We start from the raw sequence: 25,580 nt of genomic DNA, 5'->3' as shown, positions 1-25,580 counted from the left end.
TAGTGACTTAATTAACGTAACGGCTGAATTGCAGTGAACGTTATAAACTGAGTTATTAAAACGTTATGACTGACGAATACTCGTAGTATGGCTGGGTTATTGTTTGCTTATGAATTAATTAACGTACTGGCTGAGTTGCAATTGAACGTAATAGCTGAGTTACTAAAAACATTGCGTCTAAATTATGATTACAACACATGACTACGCAAAGAAATAGTGCCAAAATATGGCCATACCAAACCCACAAACCACCACTGGAAACATCAAACACTTCATCTTTTCCGCTTTACCGAGTTCTTTCTCCAACCGACCAACGTCTCCTCTCAGATCTGATATGCCTTTGGTCATGTCACTCATCACCGATTTCATATCTTCTACCTCTTCCACCAAGCACTCGTCCGCCCATTTGAATAAATGTCTCTGATTTCACCAACATGCCCAGCTCTTAGTATCACATTGACAGTATAATGAATAAAATTAAAAATCAAACCTTAATATATCCTTTGCGACAGCAATAGTACAGTCTTCCTGGATTAGCCCGTGATGCAGATGTACATAATTCAGCGGGTTCACCACACCAACACTGTTTTGGCGTTCCTCTTTCCACATGCCGGCGGTGAAAGTAAGTGTTACGAGACACATATGATGAAGAAGACATTTTCTTTGAATGAAAGAGAAATTGGTGTGAAAGACAAAGTTAAAACAATAGTGATAGTAATATAAAATCATTTTTTTAAAAAAAATCAAATAAAGAGGAATAATTTAAATTAATAAACTATTAAATGCCTCGATATTAGGTTTGAGCCGTATTTTTCCACACACGTGATGCACTTTAATTATGACGAATACTCAATCAAATCAAGAAATACGAAAGGTTCTTTATTATTTTATCAAACACTTAAGTTGAATTCGTATTACGGCTGTGTTAGCGTCTATATTTTGGCTGAGTTAACGTAGACGTATTGACTGAGTTACATTAAAAATAACAATACCTCGATTATGTAAATAATCCGATACATGCGTGCCAGCCGTATAATAATGAGTCTCGATATTCTCAATGCAAACGAAATTTCTCATGCACATAATAATAAGAGAATAAAGGTCTCTAATAATAGTAGTCTCGATAATGTAATGACGGCCATAATAATGAGTCTCGATATTCTCAATGACGATGGAATTTCTCGCACGTATAATAATAAGAGAATAAAGGACTCTAATACTGGTCTCGATTAAGTAATGGCGGCCATAATAATACATTGAAAATAGCGTTAACTATGGCTTTGTATTTTTACAATATAAGGCTGAGTTATTAGTATCTTAATTCGTATTACGGCTGAGTTACTTAACTGAAACACTGACGTTTGACGCAAACAATTCCGGCTGAGTTAAACAACTTTATAAAACCTTAACGGCTGAGTTAAACAACTTTATAGAAACTAAACGGCTGAGTTAAACAACTTAATAGAAACTTAATGGCTGAGTTAAACAACTTTATAGAAACTTAACGGCTGAGTTAAACAACTTTACAAAAACTTGACGGCTGAATACAAACAAAAACAACAAATCAATTTCTAAAACCAAAATTATCAGGACCAAATTCTTCAAACATGTGGACAAGATCACGCCAAACTCTAGTTAGCATCCACGCAGGCTTCTCACCCCCATGTGCCCACCTCCTCTTCAAGAGGCGCATCTGACAACGAAACACCGTTCTGGCCACCAGATTAAAATTTGTCCAAACTTGAAAATTATATCTTCGTGCCCACGTGCGTTTGCGCTACAACAAAAAAACCAATTTCCAAATGTAAGTGCTGTTATTATGTCTAATATCAAAAACAATTCAAAGATGTTGTCCTTACAACGAGTTGAAGAAACCAGCGTTCCTTAAAATGATCGGGAATGGCGCGCCATGTCGGCCAATCATGAACCCATCCTTCTGCTAAAATCGACGGGATGGCCAGGGAGAGATCGCTTAGAAATTTAAACCAGATTACGCTGTCAAGCAAGACACCCGGGCCAGGGTATAGAACGGGAAGGTTTTCACGATTTTCAGAGTTTAGTATCTCATTGACTCTGTTCTCTAACCTTTCTGAATAACCAGGAACAATCATAACTTTGTAAGGCGATATAGAGATATTGTTTAGGTTTTCTAGTGAGATAAGGCGAGAAGGTGCAAGAGAAGGGGCTATATATAGGGGAAGTATAGAACATTAAAGGTCGCGAGATAAAATATCTAAAATTTTCGCGCCATATGTAAATATTAACTTACACTAACAGGCTGAGTTATTAAGACCTTTACGGCTGATTTGTTGTTTGCCGTTTAGGGTATAGGGTTTAGTTATTTAGGGTTTGGGTTCCGAATAAGATTGTTTAGGGTTATGATTTATGATGTACGAACCACAAGATATGATAAATATCACAAATTCATAATAAATAACACAATAACAGTTTACGTGTTTTGAATCATGCTCACACCTCATATCACTGCCTAGAGTTTTAGGTACTCATAAGAGACAACATATACCTCAAGATTATAATCGATTCCAAACTCGTATAGTCAACAAAGATCATGCTCACACATTGAGTTATTATTAATTATTTTGATAATTGGACTTTATATATAACATTCGAATGAAAAATTATTAATTATTTTGATTCTAGGGTATGTTTGAGGTATGACTGAGTTATCAATGAGTACTGGCTGAGTATTACTAATCGATACGACTGAGTTATTACAGCAGTTATCCAAAGTCAAATAGTTAACATAACAACAAACACAGGTTCACAAACAAACACAGTTTCATTATGAAAACAAATTGTTCATTCCAACATTTCCTCCTTCCTCGAGGATATCTGCTGCCATCTTCACCCGTAACCCTTGAATATTACTATCGTTTATGCCATCAAAAGTTACACCAAGCGCTAGACACTCCACAAACTTCAACGAATAAACCCCACAATCACCTGACATGTTGTTTTGTGGAATGTATCTTTTGCTCTTCCGTCTGAATGTGAACCTCTTCCTAGAATGCTTTCGGAGATCGGCAGGAATAAGCTCATTCAACATCCAGGGAAGCATCTCCAGTAGAGGTCTAAAAGCATTTAGCCTTTTTTGCTCACTTTCGGGTGTTGACTCTCCATAGATTGGATCGTAGCAATCTATCTTCTCCTTGATCAGATCCACGTGAAACGCCACCCAGTGATTACCGCCGGTTTGAAGACATCCGTACACGTGATCCACATCTGCATACCACTTCAAGTTTGTTGCAAATTCTTCGGGGAATCTCCCGTTTACCAACGCTTCATAACCACAGTCTTTGAACTTGAACGAAGCAGGTTTCATCTTGAACTGCCTGTAATCGAGGGAAGCCCAAGAACTTAACAACCAAGGGTCTATGAAACCAATCCGCTTGGACCAGAATGGAGTGGGATCTCGCATGGACCTTTGTATGAGGACGTTCATATACGCAGCGATATGCTAGACAAAGAAAAATAATAAGTCAGCCGTAATATAATGAATTAAATATATAAGTCAGCCTTTATAGAATATATAAGTCAGCCTTAGAAAAGACTTACATTATCAAACACCCATCCATATTCTTTGTCAGCCCACAGTCTTTCATGCATGAGTATGCTGTAGAAGTCACTCTCATGATCAGCTGAGGGTTCTTCTGGTTTATCTTTAGGTGCTGGTGGTTTGGGTGGAATTGCCTTAATGTGTTGCTTCAGTTTTTCCAGTCGCGCCGGATCAACAGGTGCGCAAGGGTCGTATATTACTGATGAAGGCGTAATGTTCTTCCTCATGCAAGTCGTCTGTCCATTGTCTCCAATGTACGGAAAATCTGGTGCTGAATCAAGGTTCGTCAATGAAAACCCTTGTGGAGATAACTTAACTGATTTCTCCCGAAGTTCCTTTATCACGGAAAATCTAATCAATTCAGCTGGCTCGACATCAGACTCCGCCGCCAATGCGTTATCTTCCGCAAGAACTTCGTCGTTGGTCACAACACATTCCGCAGACCGCTGTAACTCAGCCTCTTCTTCTTTCTTCTTCTTCGGTAACTCAGCCTCTTTTTCCTTCTTTTTTTTCGTTAACTCAGCCTCGTCTTCCTTCTTTTTCTTCTGTAACCCAGCCTCTTGTTTCTTTTGTAACTCAGCCGCTTTTCTCTTCTGTTTCTTCTCCTCGTTCTCTTTTTTCTTAGCCTCTTGCTTCTCCTTCCTCTTCAACGCAGCCTCTGCCCGCTGTGCTTTTTTCTTATCCTCGATAGCCTCATCCTTTACAGTAACAGTACGCTTGGCCTTGCCCCGTAAGCCGCGTCCATAGGCTGGAACGTTGGCATCCTTACCATCCTTAGCATCCTTAGTAATCTTTGCAGGAGAAACACTGATGAAATCAATTTCATTAAAATCTTCACCCAAAATCCTTCTCACCACTGTATCCTTCTCAAGCTCCGAATTCTTCTTTGCAGGGGTCTCAGCTAACGCTGGACTTTTGACTGACTTCTGCTGTTTCTGCTGCGCCGGCACCGGACTTTTGACAGCCTTCTCCTTCCGCTGCGGCGGCACCGGACTTTTGATAGCCTTCTCTTTCTGCTGCGGCGGCTCTGGACTTTTGACAGGCTTTTTCTGCTGCCGCGGTTCTGACACTGGAGTTTTTACAGACTTCTCCTCCTGGGCCTGCGGTTCTACCACTGGACTTTTGTCCGACTTTTCCGGTGGCGACCTCCTACGAGGTGATGATGTCACCGATAAAGATTTTTCTACGCCGGCGGAGGAGAGTTTAGCATCGTTGTCGGGAATTTTTCTTTCCCCCAAAACTTTCAGACTCTGCTGCACTACAGCTTTCACCACGTTATCTAGGGTCTTCTCGTCCATCACTGGCCGGTTCCGGTCAAAATCGTAAGCGTCAAATTTTGCTGAAATATTCTGCAGAGCACTCACAAGATTCGTCAGAGTCGCTTTGTCCAATACAGCTTCCTCCTCGCTAGAACCCTTTCTCGTTTCAGCAGCTTCTTTCTTCTGCTTCTTTGTTGATGGCTCAGCTTCTGATGAAACTCCCTTCGTTTTCTTCTTCTTCTTCTTCTCATTTCCCTTCCCCTGCTCATCCCTCTGTACTTCCCAGAAACCTTTCACGTATCTACCTGCGTGTATGTCTTCTACCAACCTAACGAGTTGTGGGTCGTCAGGTTCATCCGACCATACAGGAAACATCTCTTCAATTGACTCCTTCATAACCATTCTCCTCAAACGGACCTGCAACACCAGTTTATCATAAACTCAGTCATCAAATAACACAAAACCAAGCCATCAAATAAATTAATTCGGTCACAATATAAAATAAACTCAGCCATCAAATAACACAAAACCAAGCCATCAAATAAATTAATTCGGTCACAATATAAAATAAACTCAGCCATCAAATAGACTAATTCGGCAACAATATAAAATAAACTCAACCATTAAGTAGCTGTTAACTCAGTCGTATAAGTAGCAGTTAAACATTACCTCGCCATGATCTTTGATTTCGTCAGACAAGACAGTATCAAAACTTGAACGTGTACGCCTTCCACCCCATCGCAAAAGAGGAACGTCTTCATTGTTGACCACTCTCCCAAACTTCTCACCGAAACAGACGATGGACTCATACGCCCAAACCAATAAAACGTCCTTCATGCCGCTTACTGTGTATGACTTTCCATCTGGACACAGTGTTTTCAGAGAGTCAACAAGAACTTCGTATGCAGTCCGACCCCATGGATACGACCTCATGGCTTCATCGTCGAATACCCTTATTGCACTTTGAAAGGGTATCCTTGAATTGTGATGCAAACAGTACAGTCCCATGGCTTGAAGAAATAACATCCCCAACCACTTACGCTTTTCAAAACTCCAACCAGGACAGAACTCTAATGCTGCCTTCAGCTCATCATACTTGGGTCCCATCCCAAGCGGCACCTTCAACTCCTCCCAAAACTCTTTGTATTGGTCAGGTTCAAAACTTTCTGTTGGCAATGGACCTGTGTTTAACCCAGTGATCTCACCAAACTCGAGCAAGCTAAACCTGATAACATCATCAACCACAACAGACCATATCTCCTTTTTATGCACTCGTAGCTGTCTACATAGCAGATAGTGTACGGTCCTACCAGACCAAATGTTTTCGCGTGAAAGTAGCCTAGCAACTACTCCAATGGAAGAGTTCACCAGTTCTTCCCACACATCGAGTCCTATTGTTTCTTTAATGTGGGGGAAATGTCCTGCACGAAAATTATGATTGATATCTTTACCTTCTAGGTTAGAAGGGTAAAGTCTTGGAGGGTAATCACGTGGTTCGACTTGACTAACATCCATCTGATCATATAACACAACAATAAATCAGCCACAACATAAAAATAACACAGCCATATCATAATATTAAAATATATTAGGTCATATATATAACTCAGTCATAACATAATAATTACTCAGTTATAACATAACCATAACTCAACCATAACATAATAATTACTCAGTTATAACATAACCATAACTCAGCCACAACATAATAATTACTCAGTTATAACATAACCATAACTCAACCACAACAAAAAGCCCTAATTCAGACACAACAAAAGCCTAGACAATCACATATCTCAGCCGCAACATAACCCTAACTCAGACACAACAAAATCCTCGACAAACCCATAGCACAGTCAACATAACCCTAACTCAGTCGCAACAAAAACCTCGACACACTCATATCACAGCCTCAATATATAACTGATCCACAAACTCAACCAAAATACAATATATAACGTCGCGACATCTTACCGGAAAAGATGAACTCGTTGATGAGAATGCGGTGAAGGCGATTTCGTACAGACGACGGTTTCTAAAAACTCCGACGAGACAGAGTTCAACGACAGAGAGTTATAGAGAGTTCAACGACAGAGAGTTAGAGAGAGTTCGAAGAAGTAAAGAACAATGTCGACGAGGGTTTCGAAGGGTGAGAGGATTTCGGTTTGCGGTTCCTTCTTCGACACAACACAGTTCTTCGTGTTCTTTTTTTTTTTTTTTGACAAAACCGTATGTATGATAGTGATAGTGATAGAGACGGTTTGGTTTCAGAAAATAACTGATGTGATGTGGATTTTTAATAACTGATGTGGCTTTGATCTTTAAAATTAGTTTCAGAAAATAAAACATAACAAAAGCCCCTTATTGTAAATTACTAAGAAAGAGAAAACATTCTAGTAATAAAACAAAGATATACAACATTTTAGTAATAAACCATAAAATGTGTAACATTCTAGTAATTTTCTCTTTATATTAAACAAAACAACTTGTATCAACTAGTATAAAATATACACCATAAAATTAGGATTATAATTAAAAAAAAATAGGATTATAATAGTCAACTGTTAAAAATAGACGAAAACTATTGACTATATCATGTCAATTTTATGCCGTCGAGCTATTAGTTATGGAGTAACTATGTGAAAACTGTATTTGAATATTAAATCTGTCAATTGTAATATTTTGAGAGAAAACAATGCAAGAAATCGTTAGGCGGTAGTTATACTTTTTACGAAGATTGTTGATTAAATGTATGGTTAGACTCTTTTTTAATATGTCATCTAAAACAATGTTTAGAACACTGTAAAAAAACACACAATTTTCTGTTACTGACCTGATTTGCCGAAAGAAAGGAGACTGTTTTCATAACAGAGAACCGAAGAAAGAGTATAGAGAGAAAGAGATTGTCTTTTTTTTTTTATTATTTGTTCAACAAGATTGTTTCTTCTTAATAGTGAGAAAAACGTGACTAGAGGAGTAAATCAAAGAGGGCCCTAAGAATTCAAAATGTTGATGAGGTGGATAGTCCCTCGATATACCACGTCTACATACAAGGCCGAAAGACACATATCCCCTTATCTTTCAAACATGTGGGAAAGATCAAACATCATCCAATCTTGAAAACCTAGAGAGACACTACTAACATGGCTGTCAGCTCAACAGTTTTGTCGTGTCCGACAATGCTGGGAAGAATCAGGTCTATAGCGGCGGAGATGAGAACATTACGGTCGGGAGCCAAGTGCCAGTTGTCAACTGTAAAACCCTCCAAGTATTCATCTAAATTCTCTACCGATGTTCAATTGCACGAGTCTCCTCAGGTCTCATTCTCACTCTCATTTCCTATAATGAGTTATATATATGCATCACTGTACAACTGTGTATGTGTTTGACGCGTTTTGCGAAAGTTCAGGCGTTGTTCGATGAGTATTTGGAGGATAAGTGTAGGGTTTTCAAAGCAATGTTTCCTGACAAACCTAGAAGCTATAGGCTTAACGAGGTAGCTAATATGTGTTACTTTTTATGTAAGTGGGAATGCATTCGGTATCTAACAATATTTTATTTGTGCAGGAAGAATGGAGAATTCATATGTCACCTATAAATTTCCTCTTCCTCACTGCAAGGCCAGTGGTGGACATGCGGATTAGATGTAAATCCAACGGTCAAGATTACCCGCCTGATGTACCTCTAGACATAACCAGAGTTCTTGAGCTTAACATGGTAATAGAAACAGACACAACCCTTGACGATTCTCACTCTTTTGTTCCCTTTTAACGGTTTACTTTCAGATGAAATGGGAGCTTCAAGGGCTTGGCCAGGTCATGGAACAGTCTGATTTCACTCTGGGAGTTCAAGGAGCATTGTACCCAGACCGAGGCGGAAGCCACACAAGGCTCAAAGGTCAATTAGAGATGAACGTAAGCTTCGTCCTTCCTTCGGTTCTTGCGTTTGTACCCGAAGATGTTAAGAGAAGTGTGGCCAATGCGGTTAGAAACGGTTTCTTATATGCGTTTGAGAACTCAGAAACGATATTTTCCACTATTTCAGCTTTGTAAATGATGTTTGGTTGTGATTTCGTTTCTACAGATTTTGACTGGTTTGGTGGATAGCATGAAGCATAAGGTTGTTGAGAGCTTGCTCGCTGATTATAACAGGTTCAAGCATGAAAGAAAAACACACGACTAGTTCTAAATCTCAAGGCTTAGGCTCTAATTGTTTCAAATGTAATTTACGCGTTTCTAATAAAACAAAACAATTTGCATCATTTAGTATGAAAATACACAAATGTAATCGCAAACGCAAACAAGAGAACGTGATAATACAAAAGGTGGCAAAGACATAACTTATCACACAGAAAGCCAGAAAAGGATTAAATAAAAGATGCACACCATTTGTTCAGCGACAAAGAGTTTAGATACAGAGGGATTACTTGGTGAGTTTGAAGTACAAGATGAGGATAATAGCCGCGACCAGAGCGGTGATAATGGCTCCAATGGTCCATTTGTTCCTGTTCATCCTCCTGGTCATGCCCGTCAAGATCTTCTTGCTCTTTCCAACATTTTCGTCTACTCCACTAAGCTGTATGTATCAGAGAACTAACTATTGGTTAAAAGAGATACCAATCACAAGTAGTAGATAAATAAAACGTAGTCTTCTTCATGATAAAATCGTGCTGAAGAAGAGAGTACATACCGTGTCGCCAGTGCGAAGGAGAGACTGTCTCTGACTGTGCAAGTCTTGGAGGACAGAAACGCCAAGCTCTTCAGTCTCAATCATCATTCTTCGACTGTCCTTGATTCTGTCAGTGGTTCGACCCAATCGATCAGTTGACATCATCAATCTCGCTCTTTGATCAGCCGAAGCCTGCCCTCAAATGTCATAGATCAATCAAAAGATGTCAAAAAAGATACTAGTGAGTTCTCTTTACATACCGTCTTTGTGTCAGCCAGACCAGCTTCAAGCAACTCGTCGCGAGCAGCAGCGTTCAAGTTAGCAGATGTGATCCTCTTGACTTCGCTTTTGAAGTTGTTGAGATCAGACTTGAACTCTCTTAGTTTAACAAGGAGGCTGGTCCTAATGCTCGGTGGAAGGCTCCTCGCCTCGACATCCATTTTCCTAATCTGGTGAATAAGAAAAAATGTTAAAAGGGACAATAAAGAAAACACTGCTATATTCCAGAGTCACACATACCAATGCTTCAGCATTATCGAGGCCAGATCTTATCTCAGAGAGCTTCTGCTTCTTTTGTTCTGCAATTCAATCAGTAAAGGTATCATCAGCTATCAAAGGGAAGCAGCAGGGCCGGACCTGAGATTCTGGGGGTCTGGCCCTGCTGTATGAATTTTTTTTTTTGGTGGCTTATTTGTATGTAATTTTTTTCAAAACTTTTGGGGGCCTGTTGCGAATGTTTCAACTAGCATGGCCTATGGCCGGCCCTGGGAAGCAGAGAAAGGCTTGTAGTAACACATAAAAGAGGAAGGAAGGTAGGGGCAGTGGATGAGGAGCAAGAGATGATATGGAATTACTTACCTCCGTCAAGGGCAAGAGCAGAGGAGCATTTCTTGGAGAGATTGGCGGAGAGGTCGCAGTATTGGCGCTCGTAGCCGTTAAACACTTCAGTCATTGTTCCAAGGTAGATTGATACTCTGCACGCAACACACAATGATGATGATGAATCAAATAGATAAATGAAATCCAATTCCGCTAGGATCACTAACCCCCAAATTAGGAACAAATCAACAGTTCGCAAGACTAGGAACTGCAATTTTCTTCAGCGATATCAAAAGAGGATCGATGATTAATGTCTACAACAATCCGTAAACCCTAATAATATATATTGTTAGATCTCGAAACACATGTCAACACGAGGTTTATGCAAAAAAAAAGAAGCAAAATTCACCGATCGCAAGAGAGAAAAGTGATCGCCCATGAAACAAGCGATTAAAGCAAAAAAAAAAAAAAGGATTTAAAAAGGGAATAGATGAGAAAGGAAGAGGAGACCTGAGAAACGAAGAACCGTCGGAATCGGAAGATAGATCCAAAGGAAGGAAGGAAGGAAGGTGATCCGGTGAAGGGAAGGCGGCCTCCGTTGAATTTTATTATTATTATTATTCTGGGGATGGTCTGGTCGGAGGAAATATGCTCAACGGGATTGGGTAGTTATAAGCTACATCCACATACACTGTTTCTATCCTACACCAGCAGGCACCCGTCGTTTCTCTACATCTTTTCTTTTCTTTTATGTTTTCTTTTTTTTTTAAACTGATTTTTCAATATTTTAAACTTAGATGAAACTATTTATATGATTTTTATTTAATTTTTTAAATCCGTTAATTTCTATAAATCTTGAAATCAAAATTTAAATTTTTTTATGAATCATTGATCAACTAGTAGATTAAAAAGTTTTAACAAAATTAATAATAATTTTATAGTCTTTTTTTAGAAAAGTTGTTAAAATAGTTTGAATAATTTATGGTGGTTAGAAAAACTGAGTTTTAAAACAATTAGCTAAATACAAAGCATCTAAACGAGTTTTGATTATTTTTTTGGTAAACTATGAGTTTTAACCACCAATGTTGTGTTGGTCAAGGGTGGACACTTTATTCAATATCTGAAGTGACATCCGAACCCAATCCAATCCGAAAAACCCGAACTAAAATCTGAACCGAAACCCGAACGGAAATCTGAATCTAGTTTACATCTCTCATTTTATATAAAATATTTATATTGATACTACACATATTTTAAATTCATATGACATACATAAAATTACGGAGAAAAAGTTTTGCTACTCACTTAAAATGCATGTCAAATTTTTTATTTCAAAAATTAACAAAAAGTTACATCCAAAATTTAAAAACAATACCAAATTAATGTTTTTTTAGTTTCAAATTGTTATGTCCAAATCTATTAACCATTCAATTTATTAAAAATAAAAAATTAGTTAAGTGAAAGTTATATTTTTAAATACAAGAAATTTGAGAAATGAAAATTTAATTTTGTTTTTTTCAAAATCTAAATATCTGAAACCGATCCGCAATAACTGAACCCAAACTAAAAATATCCGAACCCGACCCGAAGTACAGAAATACCCTGACGTTCTACACCTCTATACCGAAATATCCGATCCGAACCCGGATACCCGAACGCCCACCCCTAGTTGGTCCATTGCGCTAGTTGGTTTCCGGCGAAAATATGGAACCACGAGTTTTTATTATGTTGAAATATAATGGTGATATTATATAAATAACTTATAAGAAATGAAACAGTAAATTTTTTAAAAACAAAGAAAATAATAATTAATTTTTAAATTGCAAGATCCAAAATTTGGACTCAAATGATCTATGAGAATATATTAAGATAGAGAGACAGAGGTATGTTCAAGAAAATATTTGTGAGGAGATTCCAAATTTTCTATAATCTATGTGCTTTTTTAAATAATTGAAAATTATTAAGCTTTTGTAATTGTGGTAGGTAGCTTGTAGTGGAAAATTTATCCTACTACTTACACATGATAATATCCAAATTGAAGTGAATATACAACTATAATATAAACAACTCTAATTTGTGAAGCTATATAAAATTATTGTCTTTGAATTCGACATGCATATCTTTAACATTATCCTATCTTTGTTTTTGTTTAGTAAAGTTGATTACTGTAATTTTCATTAAAAATATTATACTTTTGTAATTTTTCCATTAGAATAAAATAAAATTATTTTTTAAAAAACTAATTTAATGAGAATATTTTAATTTGTATTTAGAAATAAAGGTAAAGTAATAATTTTTTAGAAAAGCTCAACCCTATTTTGACATTATTCTGTTTCAGAATGAAAAATACATGAATGGGTTGGCGGCACCCTGAAAAGCTCACTCAGTTCAACTGTTCATTTTATCTGTCCGTTCTATTGGTAAACTCAAAAGCCGATTTGTGCAACTTGTGACAACGCTTTCCTGAATCGCCTCCAAGCAAATCTCCAATCAAAGCCATAATTCCAACGTGACATTCCATAAAAATCCAAAAGCTCAAAAGTACTATATTCAAACAAAAGGCTATACTGCAAAGATATAATATTTCGATATAGTTTCTAAAAAAAACTTCTCAATAATGCTTTTCTGTATAAAAACAAATCCTTACTACTCCACCACCACCGTTCTGAGTCTTAGTTTTCCGGTACCACCGGAGTATCCTCAGGCTTAGCGTTTCGTCTCTGAAACTGATCAAGCTCCTCTTGAGGGAACACTTCAGATTGCAGAGAAGGAGATATCTTCTTGACATGAAGCCAAGTCAGTTGCCAGAAACTATCACTTCCAATATCATCACCCGGTAGTAAAACACCCGTCGTCTTCATCACCAGCAACGTGTTCTTCAGCAGTTCCGGTATGAGTTCATGGACTTTCTCGCTGCGTTTCCCTCTGAACTTGGTCGACATGTAAGTCTCCATACGGTCCAATACACCAAGCCAGAGTCTGCAGAACGATGGTTGCTGCGAGATGTCTTGGAGAGCTTGAAGAAAGGCCTTTGACATGAGCTTTGTGGCGAGCACAAGCGTTTCTTCAACTGTTTTCTTGAATGTCTTTCTTGAATTCTCGATCGAAACAGCGAGCAGTTCGTCTAGCAACGGGAAGATTGCGGCGTCGAAGCATTGGAACCATATTGGTTGTGGTAACATGATTCCGTCTGCACCGGCTATTGATCTCTGTAGCATTGAGATGGCGTGGTTTCTCACTTGGTCGCGTTGATCAAGACAAACACTTTTGAGGTTGTTCACAAGCCTGAGCCACATCTCTCCGACGTCTTGACTTAGTTTCCTCATAGCTTCATCTTCTCCCACCGAGTTTTTCGCCTCTTGAGACCACCTAGCAAGACAGAACACAGAGTTTGACATTAAGTCGATGGCTGAGATAGACCGATCGATTTCCCCGACACGGGATTCAGCAAACTGCCTAGCTGCATCCGAACAGAGAATGTAGTTTGCTAGCAACAGGTGAGCTCCTTCTGACATTATAAACCGGAGAGCTTCGAATCCAGCATCAGAAGCTTCTGGATGTCGAGCTGTGATTGATATCAGAGATATGATTGTTCTCCAACCAACATGAGATCTGACGTGAGATGCATTCGCTTTTACAAGACGGGCTACTTCTTGCGTTATGGGCTCACAGTATGCATCAGCCACTCTTGCATCAAGTTTGAGAACCAGTTGGAGTAATTTCAGAAGCTCATCTGTTAGATTCTCCTTGTAAGGCAATAATCTCTGACAAATCTTCAACACACCAAACACAGCCTTTTCCACAAGCGGGCATGGTGTCGCCGTTGATTGAACTATACCCGAGATGTGCTCGTAAACAGTTTGCCAGATCAGTAGGATTCTGTCTCGGTTGTTTAGAGTTACTGCAATTAAAAGCTCCAGGCAAAAGACAGCACTAGCTTTATCTTTCGCGGCTGCCTTTATGAGAGAGTTTACTAGCTGTTGCAGGGACTCAGCTTGGAGAAACTTGCTGTCTGAGAATATGCTATCAATATGACAATCTTTCACTATACCACGAGCGTGCTTATAGGCTGCAAGTTCTTCCTCGGTAGGTAATAATGGCTTTGTCTCCTCCATGTCAAAGGACAAAAGCTGGCTAAACCGACCGATAAAACTAGAGGATTTTCGAGGGGTCTCTGAGGGTTGTACCTGTGATACTACTGATAAGGGATTTGCTAAAGGTCTTTCTTCCTCTGGGTCATCCGCAGCATCACTAGCTATATGAGCTGGTAAAATCTGGAGTTTGTGGAGGCTCAAGACACATTCCAGTATGTTTTTCCATCCCGAAGTGATATAGTCGCCGTATTTGTTTGCGATCAAGAACACACTTTCAGTAGCCATTCTTGCTCTGGCATCTTCTCCTATAGCAAGAACAGCTTCATCAACAGATAACGACGCGAAGAATGGCGTGAATTTGCAGAGAGACACGACCAGATCATCCAATACACTATTCAAATGGTAATACGCTGAAAGTTTTGCAATGGCCAATAACCCATCAACACATCTCTGCAGAACATCTTCTTGCTCTGCTTGCTCAAAAACCACAGATGTAGCAGCAATAGTGGGACCGGACACGATATGAAACATGTCACGGTCCAGATACGATGCGCTGTCACATATGATATAGGGACTGGTTTCTTTGGACTTGTAAATCACACTAATCCACCGACTGGAGGTCATCATTTGGAAACCGGTTCCTTGATCTGGGATCATCTGAATCTCACTGTCGCAGATTGAATGATAAAGCTCAGATAAGTATTCCCTGGGAAGATCTGCGCCTCCATTTATGCACCTGTTGTTACGGATGAAATCTTCTTCAGTCATCTTTTTCTTGACCTGAGTGTTGTGGTGATCTGTGTTCAGCAAGATAATCGAATAAGATAACAAGAGGGCAGCGTCTTTATCAATCAATATCTGTGGTGACTGCTCATAGTATCTCTCAGAAAACGCTTCAAGCACCCTCTGTATCTTCTGCGACTCGCCAGGCAATCTAAATGTCCCCACAAAGAGACGCAGGGCGTTATCAAGATTCATATTCTGGAAGTCAAACGTCTTGGCAAACTCATGAAGAACCTGAACACAGAACTGGTCATGATTTCCCAAGAAATCTCCTATAAGGTTCTTATCTATCCCACATGTATACCTGAAGAAACATGCCACACTCTTTGGATCAAGTTCTTCAGGTAACAAGTGCATCGCTTGGAGTTGCTGCAGACCTTTTTTAGGATCACTGTTAAAATGATCAGCACCAACCATCAGCTTTTTCTTGATGTGCTTTGACTTTCGGACAAAGGGAACCCATAAATTAGGATCTCCGTAGTTCTCACATCTCACTGTCCAAAATGCTTCGTATCCTTCTTCATGTGTCGAAACATTTGAACCCGGCAATTCCTCACCAACCCTTTCAGCCATTCCCTGAACCATGGAGATTAACCCATCCAATGCAATTATGTGCATAGCAGATAAAGGCCCGTTAACTGGGAAGGCACTCTTTGATAGCAAATTTGAAACATCTTCGAACACATTACTGCATGTTATATCACAATCGAAATTCGCAAACATTTCAGCCATGAAAGTATGCTGTCTGCAAAAATCAACCAGAGCTTCCATAGCAACCTCCTGTTGCTGGTAAGAAGAGCCATGCTTGCTCTGTGCAATCCTCAGAAGTACGCATGAGAAGAAAGCTTCAAGCTGTACCTTAAGTTCAGTACGGAGAGTCAGGTAGAGATTAAGAACGATGCTGCAAACTGTAGAAAGAATCAGAGGGCTCATCGACATACCAAACTGCATCAAGTTACAGAATAACTCATCCTGAATCAAACTCAACAATTTTGGGTGCTCACGGAAAGAAGAGCCTCCAAGTTCTATAGCAGAATTAATTAAACCCAGAGCGAAAAGAGGAACGTCTTCATCAAATGCTATAGGGTTAGATCTGGAATTGACTTCACTGTTTTCTCCAATATTCAACAGAGTACACAGGAAATGAAAAATCTCTACCATGCATGGAATACCAAAAGGCGCCAACATTGCATTTTCACCATTCGCAGCAACATTTAAGTCATCACTGACCTCAGCTCCCTTTTCATCTTTTTTGAGTACTGTTTCTGGAATAACCATCTCAGAACTTGGAGAATCTTTCTCAACGCCGAGAGTATCAATACTTCCATTTTCAACTGTGTTTTCTCCAGAATTCTGATCCCACTCCACTGTTCCCACCTAGACACGAAAGAATACAGTGAGAAATTTGTGGAAAACAAACAGTCAGACAAGATAGTCAACACAATTCACCATTAAACTTAGTCATGAGGCATCTTCTATCAATCAATACGCATAGCAGATAAATCATAATACGATACAACTTTTTGCGTTCACTGAAGCATGTTAAATATTCTATCTATAGAACAAACATATAAAAATTCTAGCAAGGAAGGTCAAGTTTAATCACCTTATCGCCGACGGGTAATTCGCTTTCATTAGCCAGTTGGCTGATATAAGGAAGCTGAGAGAAGATACATCTAACCAACTCATGCATCGTGTGGCGTGCTATACGCTGCAACAACTCACTTTTGGAGCTAGACTGATGAACAACACGCAAACAAGTGTTGACGATGGTGCAAATATCCTGATTACTCAACCCACTAGCCGCCTTACACTTTATACAAGCCAGAAGAACCTGAAGTATCTTCATCAGAACCACTTCCTCGGAGGCAGGATCAGTCACCTCAAAACGGCAGCTTTTCACAGCATCCACTATGATATGCATCGCCTCTCCCACATTCACGGTGTCAAGCGTGAAAACATCAAGGGTCAAGATCTTGTAGACAGAGGACAAAGCAACGCCGGTGATGGGAGCCCCGGTTTCATCAGAGAGTATAACATCCAGAAACGGCTGTATGTACAGCTTGGGGTCAACGTTTTGCCAATTGCTCTGCCATGAGAATATCTGCTTACGCAATTCTTTCAAAGAATGGATAAGGGAATGCTCCAACTGATCATCATCCGCAATGTAGCGGACACCCCAACGTACGTTCCTCCTCATCACAGCCAAAACTGCGCCGATCTCGGAGTTGATCATAGACGCCACAGCAACTTTGGACGGTTTGTTGAACTCTCCGCCATGGAACGAGTTTCTACTTCCCGATGGATGGTGATTCTGATACCCCATAACTCGTCCTCAAACACCAATACACACACGAAGCATGTAGAGCTGCAAATTCAAAACCATACAATTCAGATCTCATTGAATCGCAACTCAGCAAAACTACCTATTAAAACTTAAGAGCTAATACATAGAACAGTTTGAAACTTAAAGGGAAGGAGGAAGAGGATCGAGAGACTCAGCCTACCTATCTAACGAGACCAAATGTACTGGAGAGATCGGGATCGGAGAAAGAGATCCAGATTCTACTCTTTGAAGTGTTTCTTTGGGTTCAATGGCGTATGTGTAGAAGCTCTCAGTGTATGGTGAAGGATCGAGCCGATGCGGTAGAGTGGGAGCTTAGCCACGAAAACTCAACTGAGATCAGATCCTTGTTCCTCCTTGATCGCCAGAAACGCGGCGACGGTGGATCTTCTTGCAAATGGCTATGTCGAGTGGGACGATTCTGGAGATCGGAGAAGCATCGGACGTGTCCTCTGAGAGATGATCGAAGAGAAGGTTGTGAAAGCGGAAGCTTTGAGATGGGCCGAGAGTTGGGCCACACTTTGTTACGAGATCTAGTTTCTGAGGCCCCTAAACTTTATGTCAAATATCTGTCTCATCTGTATGAAAATAGGGCGATTTTAGGTTTACAGCTTTCTTTATACCACTTATCGTTTTTACCACTACTAAAAAGACATTTTTAAAATTACATTCTTAGTTAAGTGACAAAAGGTTTTTATACATTTGTTATATATATATAATAAATCATTATTTAAATAAATAAAAGAATTAAAAAAATAATGTTTTCGAATTATACTTTTTCAAATTCGAACATTTTTATAATTTTTTTTTGATTTTTTTTCAAAATTTCTTTTTGAAAATCGAAAATTATGTTTGAAACTATTTTTGAAATTTTTTTAAATATTTTTTAAGTACTTATTTATATATTTATTATAATCTTAATTTTCACATTCCAGAAATCCTACCCCACACCTCGACTCTAAACCTAAGTCTATATTAGTTAACCCTAAGGGTATAAGTATCTTTTATCCTTCATTAAAATTGATGGTAAAAGTGATTAGTATAAATATGAAAAGTAGTACTATAAATGTGTCATTTGTGACAATTTTCCATGAAAATATTACATGACAAGCTTTTTACTCACATACTAGGTGTTTTCCTGCACCATGTGGAGAAAAAAATTTAAAAAAATTTTAACAGATAAATATAAATTATATTTAAATTAAACTTTTATTAATATTTAAAATTTCTTTTTAATATAAATTTGATTTAATTAAACATAAAAATTAAGATAAAAATTATTTTGTTTATTTTAAATTATATTTAAGAATATGCATGTATATATTTAAAATTATAAGCTTAGATAGATTTTTATATATATTTATTTTAATTAAATATATTTGTAAAAACCTGCATAATTATCAAAAATTAAAACTAAACAATATTTATAAAATTTATAGATATATAAGAAACTAATGATTTTACGATTAAATTTTTGTAATTTTCAAAAAAATATATATACATTTTTGAAAATTTTAGTAGTAAAATTGTATAATTCAAAATATATAATTAAATGATATTTCAAAGTTTGTAATGCCATATTTTTATATATTTATTTTAATGATGATTGATGAGTTATTACCGTACTAGTATGTTTCTCCCGTGCTAAGCACGGGTATTCTTTCATTGTTTTAAATAAATTTGAAAATGTTATTTTTGTTCTTCATAAATAACAAAGCCTCTTCTTTTTAGTTCAACTTAAAAGTGTTGTGACCAGAAAATATATTAATTTTACATACAGAGAAATCTGAATAATTATAAAAAAAACGTAATTGATGATACATGACATTTTACTATATTTATTAGTGAAATATAGTAAAATAAATATTGCATAATTTAGATATTATACTTGTTTGACCAAAATTTGAGATAGTATGCTAATAATTTTTATATGTGAATATATTTACTTGTCGACAAAAAAAAGTAAACATATTTAGCTGATTACTTATTTTATTTTACCAAATTCAAAATGGCCTCAAGCCTATCCAGACATGCTTAGGACAGCATTGTAATTAATATTATAATTATTTTTGCTTTTTACAATCGTTTGAAACAATGTCTGATTAACACATGTACTTTGGAGGTTGGTAAAGGTTCTAAAAAGTTGTAAGATTAGGATTTTTGTGTGTTTCTCTCTCTTTGTTTTGTTGATTTTTCATTTTTAAAAAAAAGTTAAGGACCTCTTACCATTCCCTCGTTGGAGTTGGTCTTATATGTTCAGCCTATGATATCTATAATCCTTACTAATAAAAGGGACCTTTTGAAGCTCCATAGAGCGTCCACATCAGCAAAAAAAAACTTCTCCCGAAAGATGACACGTGGCATAAAATATAGTTTTACATTTTAATATTACTAATTTTCGAAAATTATAAATAATATGTAAACATACAGCATAAAAAAATGGAAAAACTACATTAAACATATGTAAGACTACCATTTTTCACTAAAAAAAAAGACATCTTATCTCCATAATGTAACATTACTATTTTGTAAAAACGACATTATATATAATTTTGAAAATAATAAATAATATGTAAACATACAATACAAAAAATCCTTACTAATAAAAGGGACCTTTTGAAGCTCCATAGAGCGTCCACATCAGCAAAAAAAAACTTCTCCCGAAAGATGACACGTGGCATAAAATATAGTTTTACATTTTAATATTACTAATTTTCGAAAATTATAAATAATATGTAAACATACAGCATAAAAAAATGGAAAAACTACATTAAACATATGTAAGACTACCATTTTTCACTAAAAAAAAAGACATCTTATCTCCATAATGTAACATTACTATTTTGTAAAAACGACATTATATATAATTTTGAAAATAATAAATAATATGTAAACATACAATACAAAAAATGAAAATATTAAATTAAACATATGTAAGATACGGCTTATCTCCATAATATAACATTACCATTTCATAAAAAAAAACATTATATATAATTTGGAAAATAATAAATATATGTAAACATACAACATAAAAAATGGAAATACTACATTAAACATATGTACGATTACCATTTTACATTTTTATTTTAAATAAATAATATGTAAACTTTCAACATAAAAAATAGAAAAACTACATTAAACATATGTAAGACTACCATTTTTCACTAAAAAAAAGACATCTTATCTCCATAATGTAACATTACTATTTTGTAAAAAAAACATTATATATAATTTTGAAAATAATAAATAATATGTAAACATACAACATAAAAAAAGGAAATACTACATTAAACATATGTAAGATTACCATTTTACATTTAAAAATAACAATAATATGTAAACATACAACACGAAAAAATGGAAAAACTACATTACACATATGTAAAATTACTATTTTTCACTAAAAAAAAACAGTTTATCTCCATAATGTAACATTACCATTTTATAAAAAAAAGAAAAAAAAACATAAATATAACTATTTGACTATCTGTCCAAGTTCTTCTTTAAAACATTGCCGTTTTACATTAAAAATGAAAAAATACATTAATATTTAAACATCTATCTTAAAATATAAAAAATAGATATTAATAAAATATAAAGTATAAGAAAGAGAAATACACAATATATAGAAAAATAAATAATAAGTAAATATTATAAATATATAAATATACGAATTATATATACAATAATAAGTAAATGCACAATTTTAAAAAAATGGAAAGAGTACATTAAATATTAAACATCTATCTTAAAATGTAAAATATAGATATAAAGTAAATAGAAATTATAAGAAAAAGAAATACACAACTTAAAAACAATGGAAAAAATTATATTAAGATTTAAACATCTATCTTAAAATATAAAATATAGATATTACGCAAATAGAAAGTATAAGAAAAAGAAATACACAATTTAAAAAATAGAAAAAGTACATTAGTATTTAAACATCTATCTTAAAATGTAAATCTATCTTAAAATATAAAATTATTAGTAAATAGAAAGTATAAGAAATAGAAATACACAATATAAATAAAAATTAAATATATAATATAAGTAAATACCCAATTTAAAAATGGAACATTACATTAAGATTTAAAAATATATCTTAAAATTTAAAATATAGATATTACGTAAATAGAAAGTATAACAAATAGAAATATACAATTTAAAAAAAATGGAAAACGTACATTAAGATTTAAACATCTATCTTAAAAAGTAAAATAGAGATATTAAGTAAATAAAAAGTACAAGAAATGTAAATACATATACAGGAAAATATATAATAAGTAAATATGTAAATCTATAATATATGAATTATATATATAATAATAAGTAAATACACAATTTTTTTAAAAAAATGGAAAAAGTTCATTAAGCATTAAACATCTATCTTAAAATGTAAAATATATAATATAAGTAAATACACAATTTAAAAAAAAAGGAAAAAGTACATTAAGATTTAAATATCTATTTTAAAATATAAAATATAGATATTACGTAAATAAAAAATATAAGAAATGGAAATAAACATTTTAAAAAAATGGAAAAAGTACATTAAGATTTAAACATCTATCTTAAAGGTACATATATCTTAAAATGGTAGTAAGTTATATAAAAATGAAAATACCACATTAAACAAAAAAAAATTAAAATGTACTCCCTCCGTTTCAAAATAGATAATGTTTTAGAGAGTTTTTGATGTTTCAAAATAAATGATGTTTTCATATTTCAAGGTATCTTTTAACTTTATCAAAAACTGTGTAACCAATTATATTTTGTAGTATGTTTTGTGATTGGTTGAATAATTTTTAATTTATATTTTAGTGATACCTTTTAGATAAAAAACAAGTGTTTTAATATTTGTGTCCCAACCTAAAACTTCATGTATTTTGAAACAGAGGGAGTCAAGAAAGTCCATACAAAACTCATTATTCCATCAACATCAACCTCATACTATCAAGGAAAACTTCAAAGCACTCGAGCAAAAAAATGGTTCCACCATCAACTATTGCCGTCCCAAAAACCTTTAATGACTTTGAAGGAGATTTTTTATAACAACGAACTTTTTGTTAGGTGGATTCATTGTTGGGAAACCCGCAACTTCCAAAAGCCAAACTTATTCATGGGAATTGAATTGCTTTTCATAGACTCAAAGGTATTCTTACAAATTTAAATTAATCTAATCCATTATTTTATTGTTAATATTCATACTAACTATTTCATGATCAAACTATTACAGTTAATAACCATTCAAGCATTTATCCCGAAACACTTCCTTCCACGCCGAATCAGGTATTGGTTCATGTTGGTTTAGTATTGTTTTTGGTTTATTAACACGTTTAGGATGGTCCTATTGTAAATATAATTTAAGTTGGTTTAGCATATATTCTGCTTAAAATAACTTAAATTAAATAATAGTAATATTATGCTTAAAATATAATTTTAAAGAGTTTTTAAATATAGTTTATATAACATTATAGGTGATGAATTTAATTATTAAATTTGTTTATTACTTAAAACTAAGTTATTTTAAAAACATACTGAGTTATAAATATCAATGATGGATTGGTGAGTATAACATGAAGACAAAAATATAAATATTTTATTTTCAAGATAAGAAATTCAGCTTTTACTCAGTTACTCAATATATAATATCTTAAATTATTTTTTAAAAAATATACATAATTTATATATATAGATTAATCTTCCAAACTTAAACTATTATATTATATATGAATAATGTTTTTAAATAAAAATAATTTCTGATTTAAAAAAAAAAAACAACAAATGGTTATTTTCAAATAATGGATATAATTTACATTATACTATCATTTAACAAGTATTAGATACGTTTTGATATATCATTATTTTCTATTTCCAGAAAACAATAAATTGTTAAACATCAATATCATCTAGGTTAAGTATACGGACAACACAAATTCAAACATCACAAAAAATATTTACATAAACATTATAATACAATAATTTAATCAAAAAATACAATTAAAAAAAAATAGTTATATACTTAATATCTGAAAATCAAAGATATTTTTGCTAAAATTGTACTTACCTGGCCAAGGAGATCGACCATCTTTTTACGGATCGATTGATTGTTGAGCATGTGGTCGATCCAAAAATACTCAACAGTTTAATTTAATATCTAAAACATTTTTGTTAACACTCAACAGATAGTTTTGCTAAATATGATAACTAGATAGCCAACAAAATTACAAAAAATATTTAAATAGTAAAAAATATGTTAATTTAACGTGTTAAAATTTAAAAATAAATTTTAATTATGACATGCATCTTAACATTTATATAAATATATATCATAACCTAAATATAAATAATTTAACAACTTAAATTAGAAAAAAATAAAAATGTCCGGGCGTAGCCCGGGTTAATCCCTAGTCTAATTATATAAAAAAGAGTTTCCCTCACTCCTGGACGTGCCACGTAGGAATCCACGTAGAAAATTTGCTTCATAAGGTCGTGCCACGTGTCCACCCTTTGCTCCGCTCCGTTTCATTAAAAGGAGTAGTCTTGGGCCTTCTTTTTTGTTATCTAATTATTTCGTCGATACGGCCCAGTATGGTGGTAATGTCAATTGCGCAGACCCTAATAATGATTAGACAAAAAAAAAACCAAATCTGATCTTCTTCTTCTATGCGGCGGTGATGCGGATCTTCTGCAATTCTTCATTGGATCTGAAACGGTTTATTAATGGCTGTGTGGTAAATCGCATTGATCATCCCTCCACGATTCATCTTCAATGTTTTGTGAAAGGCGGTCTCTAAACAGTATAAATAGAGGTGAGTACTGCTCTGCTAGAACTCATACTCTCTTCATATCTCTCAGCTCTCTCATCTCTATCTAATTCACTCATAATCGTATTGATCCCCTGATCTATTTTCTGATTTGGAGGTCTGGCTGCTCAGATTCTAGGACCCCAGAAACGTTAGACGCGGTGGCGAGTTGATGATGGGTGTCTACATGCTCTTTGTCGATTCTCAGGTTTCCCTTTCTGAAACTCATAATAATCTTAGTTTTTAAACAAACTCTGCTTTGTTCTGACTTTTTAGGAGTTAATTTCAATACCGTTTATTAATTATGTTTTCTTTTTGTAGATGTGTTTCAGGCGACTTCCATTCCAGCCACCAATGAAAAGGAGGGAGCACTCAAGATTCAAGAGGCAGATGGTTCATGGTGCATATGATCCCTTAAAACTTAAAGATTGTACAACTAAGGTAGAGAATGGTCAGGAGAAGTTACTGATGTATAAGAAGTGTTTCTTTATGATTGGCAGGTATTGAAGTTGGGTAGTTTGCTACACGTATGCAACGTGGTTTTCTCTTGGAGGCTTGGCACGAACTGGTAAAACATATGAAAACTATTTGGTTATGCGTGAAGGTGTTGACTTCCTTCGAGAAACTAAACAACAATGGAGGTTGGGAAGAAAGGTATTTGTCTTGCTCTGAAAAGTTAATGTCTGTTCTATAATCAGTGGTCTGGGATATGCAGGGATATATAGAATTAGGAGGAAGATCAAACCTGGTCCAAACATATGTTACATATCCCATTTCTCAACATTTTCCTTAAAAAGGTATATTGTGTTTAAGTAGTATATTATTTGTTTTAACAGGGCGAGAGAGATCTACTGCCTCTTCACCGTGTTGGGAAACTGATCATCAATTCACATTTAGAAAACAGAGACTACCCTCAACAGGTGCTACACCTTGCCTTCTTTGTATCAGAGAGATGTTTTATACTTAGATTATCATAAAAACATATGCTTTTGGTGCTGGTTGTGTGCAGGAAATGACAGGAGTGTTAATGAAGAGTTGTATTCTAAACAATGTCACCTACAAGCAAAGAATTGTATTTGCAGAAACTAAGAATTTTGTACTGAGAACCCCATTCTCTTTTTTTCCTAACTATTACTGTCACACAAACAAGTAGTTACAGTTAGTCAAACAATAACAATCTACTTACTTATGCCAGTTCCAAATATTGAGGTTTATTAGAAAATA

At 35.2% G+C, this 25,580-nt stretch overlaps 5 protein-coding genes and 2 long non-coding RNA genes across 11 annotated transcripts; 2 read left to right on the top strand and 5 right to left on the bottom strand.

The window, feature by feature from the left end:
- Nucleotides 1–153: 153 nt before the first annotated feature.
- LOC117133575 (uncharacterized protein At4g04775-like) lies at nucleotides 154–1,278 on the bottom strand. Its single transcript, XM_033290107.1, has 2 exons — nucleotides 491–1,278; nucleotides 154–420 (listed from the first exon to the last, which is right to left on the bottom strand). Exons 1-2 carry the CDS (start codon nucleotides 656–658, stop codon nucleotides 202–204), a joined length of 387 nt encoding a protein of 128 aa, XP_033145998.1. The 5' UTR covers nucleotides 659–1,278; the 3' UTR covers nucleotides 154–201.
- Nucleotides 1,279–1,445: 167 nt separating this feature from the next.
- LOC117133568 (muscle M-line assembly protein unc-89-like) lies at nucleotides 1,446–4,965 on the bottom strand. Of its 2 annotated transcripts, XR_004457446.1 has the most exons (3): nucleotides 3,577–4,965; nucleotides 1,860–3,478; nucleotides 1,446–1,777 (listed from the first exon to the last, which is right to left on the bottom strand). XR_004457446.1 is itself a non-coding variant. In XM_033290076.1 (2 exons), the coding sequence occupies exons 1-2, from the start codon at nucleotides 4,873–4,875 to the stop codon at nucleotides 2,804–2,806; spliced, it is 1,974 nt and encodes a 657-aa protein (XP_033145967.1). In that variant the 5' UTR covers nucleotides 4,876–4,965; the 3' UTR covers nucleotides 1,446–2,803. The 2 variants fall into 2 exon arrangements, 1 of the variants encoding a protein (XP_033145967.1); XM_033290076.1 differs by having other exon boundaries at nucleotides 1,446–3,478.
- Nucleotides 1,446–5,569, bottom strand: LOC117133578. Its single transcript, XR_004457454.1, has 3 exons — nucleotides 5,506–5,569; nucleotides 5,165–5,253; nucleotides 1,446–2,270 (listed from the first exon to the last, which is right to left on the bottom strand). It is a non-coding gene; the product is annotated as an uncharacterized LOC117133578 (long non-coding RNA).
- A 2,341-nt stretch (nucleotides 5,570–7,910) lies between these two features.
- Nucleotides 7,911–9,154, top strand: LOC103849504. Of its 3 annotated transcripts, none has more exons than XM_018656053.2 (5): nucleotides 7,911–8,153; nucleotides 8,246–8,332; nucleotides 8,404–8,553; nucleotides 8,622–8,750; nucleotides 8,920–9,154. In XM_018656053.2, exons 1-5 carry the CDS (start codon nucleotides 7,980–7,982, stop codon nucleotides 9,016–9,018), a joined length of 639 nt encoding a protein of 212 aa, XP_018511569.1. In that variant the 5' UTR covers nucleotides 7,911–7,979; the 3' UTR covers nucleotides 9,019–9,154. The 3 variants fall into 3 exon arrangements, with proteins under 3 accessions (XP_018511569.1, XP_009124504.1, XP_018511570.1); XM_009126256.3 differs by having other exon boundaries at nucleotides 8,622–8,819; nucleotides 8,920–9,097; XM_018656054.2 differs by lacking the exon at nucleotides 8,246–8,332 and having other exon boundaries at nucleotides 7,913–8,153; nucleotides 8,622–8,819; nucleotides 8,920–9,097.
- On the bottom strand, nucleotides 9,073–11,075 carry LOC103849505 (vesicle transport v-SNARE 11). Of its 2 annotated transcripts, none has more exons than XM_009126258.3 (6): nucleotides 10,834–11,075; nucleotides 10,363–10,478; nucleotides 10,024–10,082; nucleotides 9,765–9,953; nucleotides 9,526–9,696; nucleotides 9,073–9,411 (listed from the first exon to the last, which is right to left on the bottom strand). In XM_009126258.3, exons 2-6 carry the CDS (start codon nucleotides 10,454–10,456, stop codon nucleotides 9,259–9,261), a joined length of 666 nt encoding a protein of 221 aa, XP_009124506.1. In that variant the 5' UTR covers nucleotides 10,457–10,478; nucleotides 10,834–11,075; the 3' UTR covers nucleotides 9,073–9,258. The 2 variants fall into 2 exon arrangements, with proteins under 2 accessions (XP_009124506.1, XP_009124507.1); XM_009126259.3 differs by lacking the exon at nucleotides 10,834–11,075 and adding an exon at nucleotides 10,551–10,776 and having other exon boundaries at nucleotides 9,076–9,411.
- A 1,707-nt stretch (nucleotides 11,076–12,782) lies between these two features.
- On the bottom strand, nucleotides 12,783–18,227 carry LOC103849503 (ARF guanine-nucleotide exchange factor GNL1). Its single transcript, XM_009126255.3, has 3 exons — nucleotides 17,708–18,227; nucleotides 16,807–17,568; nucleotides 12,783–16,577 (listed from the first exon to the last, which is right to left on the bottom strand). Exons 2-3 carry the CDS (start codon nucleotides 17,524–17,526, stop codon nucleotides 12,996–12,998), a joined length of 4,302 nt encoding a protein of 1,433 aa, XP_009124503.1. The 5' UTR covers nucleotides 17,527–17,568; nucleotides 17,708–18,227; the 3' UTR covers nucleotides 12,783–12,995.
- A 5,884-nt stretch (nucleotides 18,228–24,111) lies between these two features.
- LOC103830044 lies at nucleotides 24,112–25,580 on the top strand. The gene is made up of 6 exons (XR_625661.3): nucleotides 24,112–24,362; nucleotides 24,475–24,564; nucleotides 24,678–24,756; nucleotides 24,857–25,010; nucleotides 25,193–25,276; nucleotides 25,366–25,580. It is a non-coding gene; the product is annotated as an uncharacterized LOC103830044 (long non-coding RNA).

This window comes from Brassica rapa, chromosome A04, assembly GCF_000309985.2.
Source record: "Brassica rapa cultivar Chiifu-401-42 chromosome A04, CAAS_Brap_v3.01, whole genome shotgun sequence".
Taxonomy (NCBI): domain Eukaryota; kingdom Viridiplantae; phylum Streptophyta; class Magnoliopsida; order Brassicales; family Brassicaceae; genus Brassica; species Brassica rapa.
This window is presented reverse-complemented; position numbering and strand designations above follow the sequence as displayed.

What these genes read in the sequence shown, in the direction of transcription:
- LOC117133575 (XM_033290107.1), bottom strand. Translation starts at nt 658, where the DNA reads ATGTCTTCTTCATCATATGTGTCTCGTAACACTTACTTTCACCGCCGG. An exon ending in GTCGCAAAGGATATATTAAG is followed by an intron (nt 421 to 490) that starts GTTTGATTTTTA and finishes TGGTGAAATCAG; the next exon opens with AGACATTTATTCAAATGGGC.
- LOC117133568 (XM_033290076.1), bottom strand. Translation starts at nt 4,875, where the DNA reads ATGGACGAGAAGACCCTAGATAACGTGGTGAAAGCTGTAGTGCAGCAG. An exon ending in ATGGATGGGTGTTTGATAAT is followed by an intron (nt 3,479 to 3,576) that starts GTAAGTCTTTTC and finishes TTCTTTGTCTAG; the next exon opens with CATATCGCTGCGTATATGAA.
- LOC103849504 (XM_009126256.3), top strand. Translation starts at nt 7,980, where the DNA reads ATGGCTGTCAGCTCAACAGTTTTGTCGTGTCCGACAATGCTGGGAAGA. An exon ending in AATTGCACGAGTCTCCTCAG is followed by an intron (nt 8,154 to 8,245) that starts GTCTCATTCTCA and finishes GCGAAAGTTCAG; the next exon opens with GCGTTGTTCGATGAGTATTT. An exon ending in GAAGCTATAGGCTTAACGAG is followed by an intron (nt 8,333 to 8,403) that starts GTAGCTAATATG and finishes TTATTTGTGCAG; the next exon opens with GAAGAATGGAGAATTCATAT.
- LOC103849505 (XM_009126258.3), bottom strand. Translation starts at nt 10,456, where the DNA reads ATGACTGAAGTGTTTAACGGCTACGAGCGCCAATACTGCGACCTCTCC. An exon ending in TGCTCTTGCCCTTGACGGAG is followed by an intron (nt 10,083 to 10,362) that starts GTAAGTAATTCC and finishes ATTGAATTGCAG; the next exon opens with AACAAAAGAAGCAGAAGCTC. An exon ending in GTCTGGCTGACACAAAGACG is followed by an intron (nt 9,697 to 9,764) that starts GTATGTAAAGAG and finishes ATTTGAGGGCAG; the next exon opens with GCTTCGGCTGATCAAAGAGC.
- LOC103849503 (XM_009126255.3), bottom strand. Translation starts at nt 17,526, where the DNA reads ATGGGGTATCAGAATCACCATCCATCGGGAAGTAGAAACTCGTTCCAT. An exon ending in AATTACCCGTCGGCGATAAG is followed by an intron (nt 16,578 to 16,806) that starts GTGATTAAACTT and finishes TTTCGTGTCTAG; the next exon opens with GTGGGAACAGTGGAGTGGGA.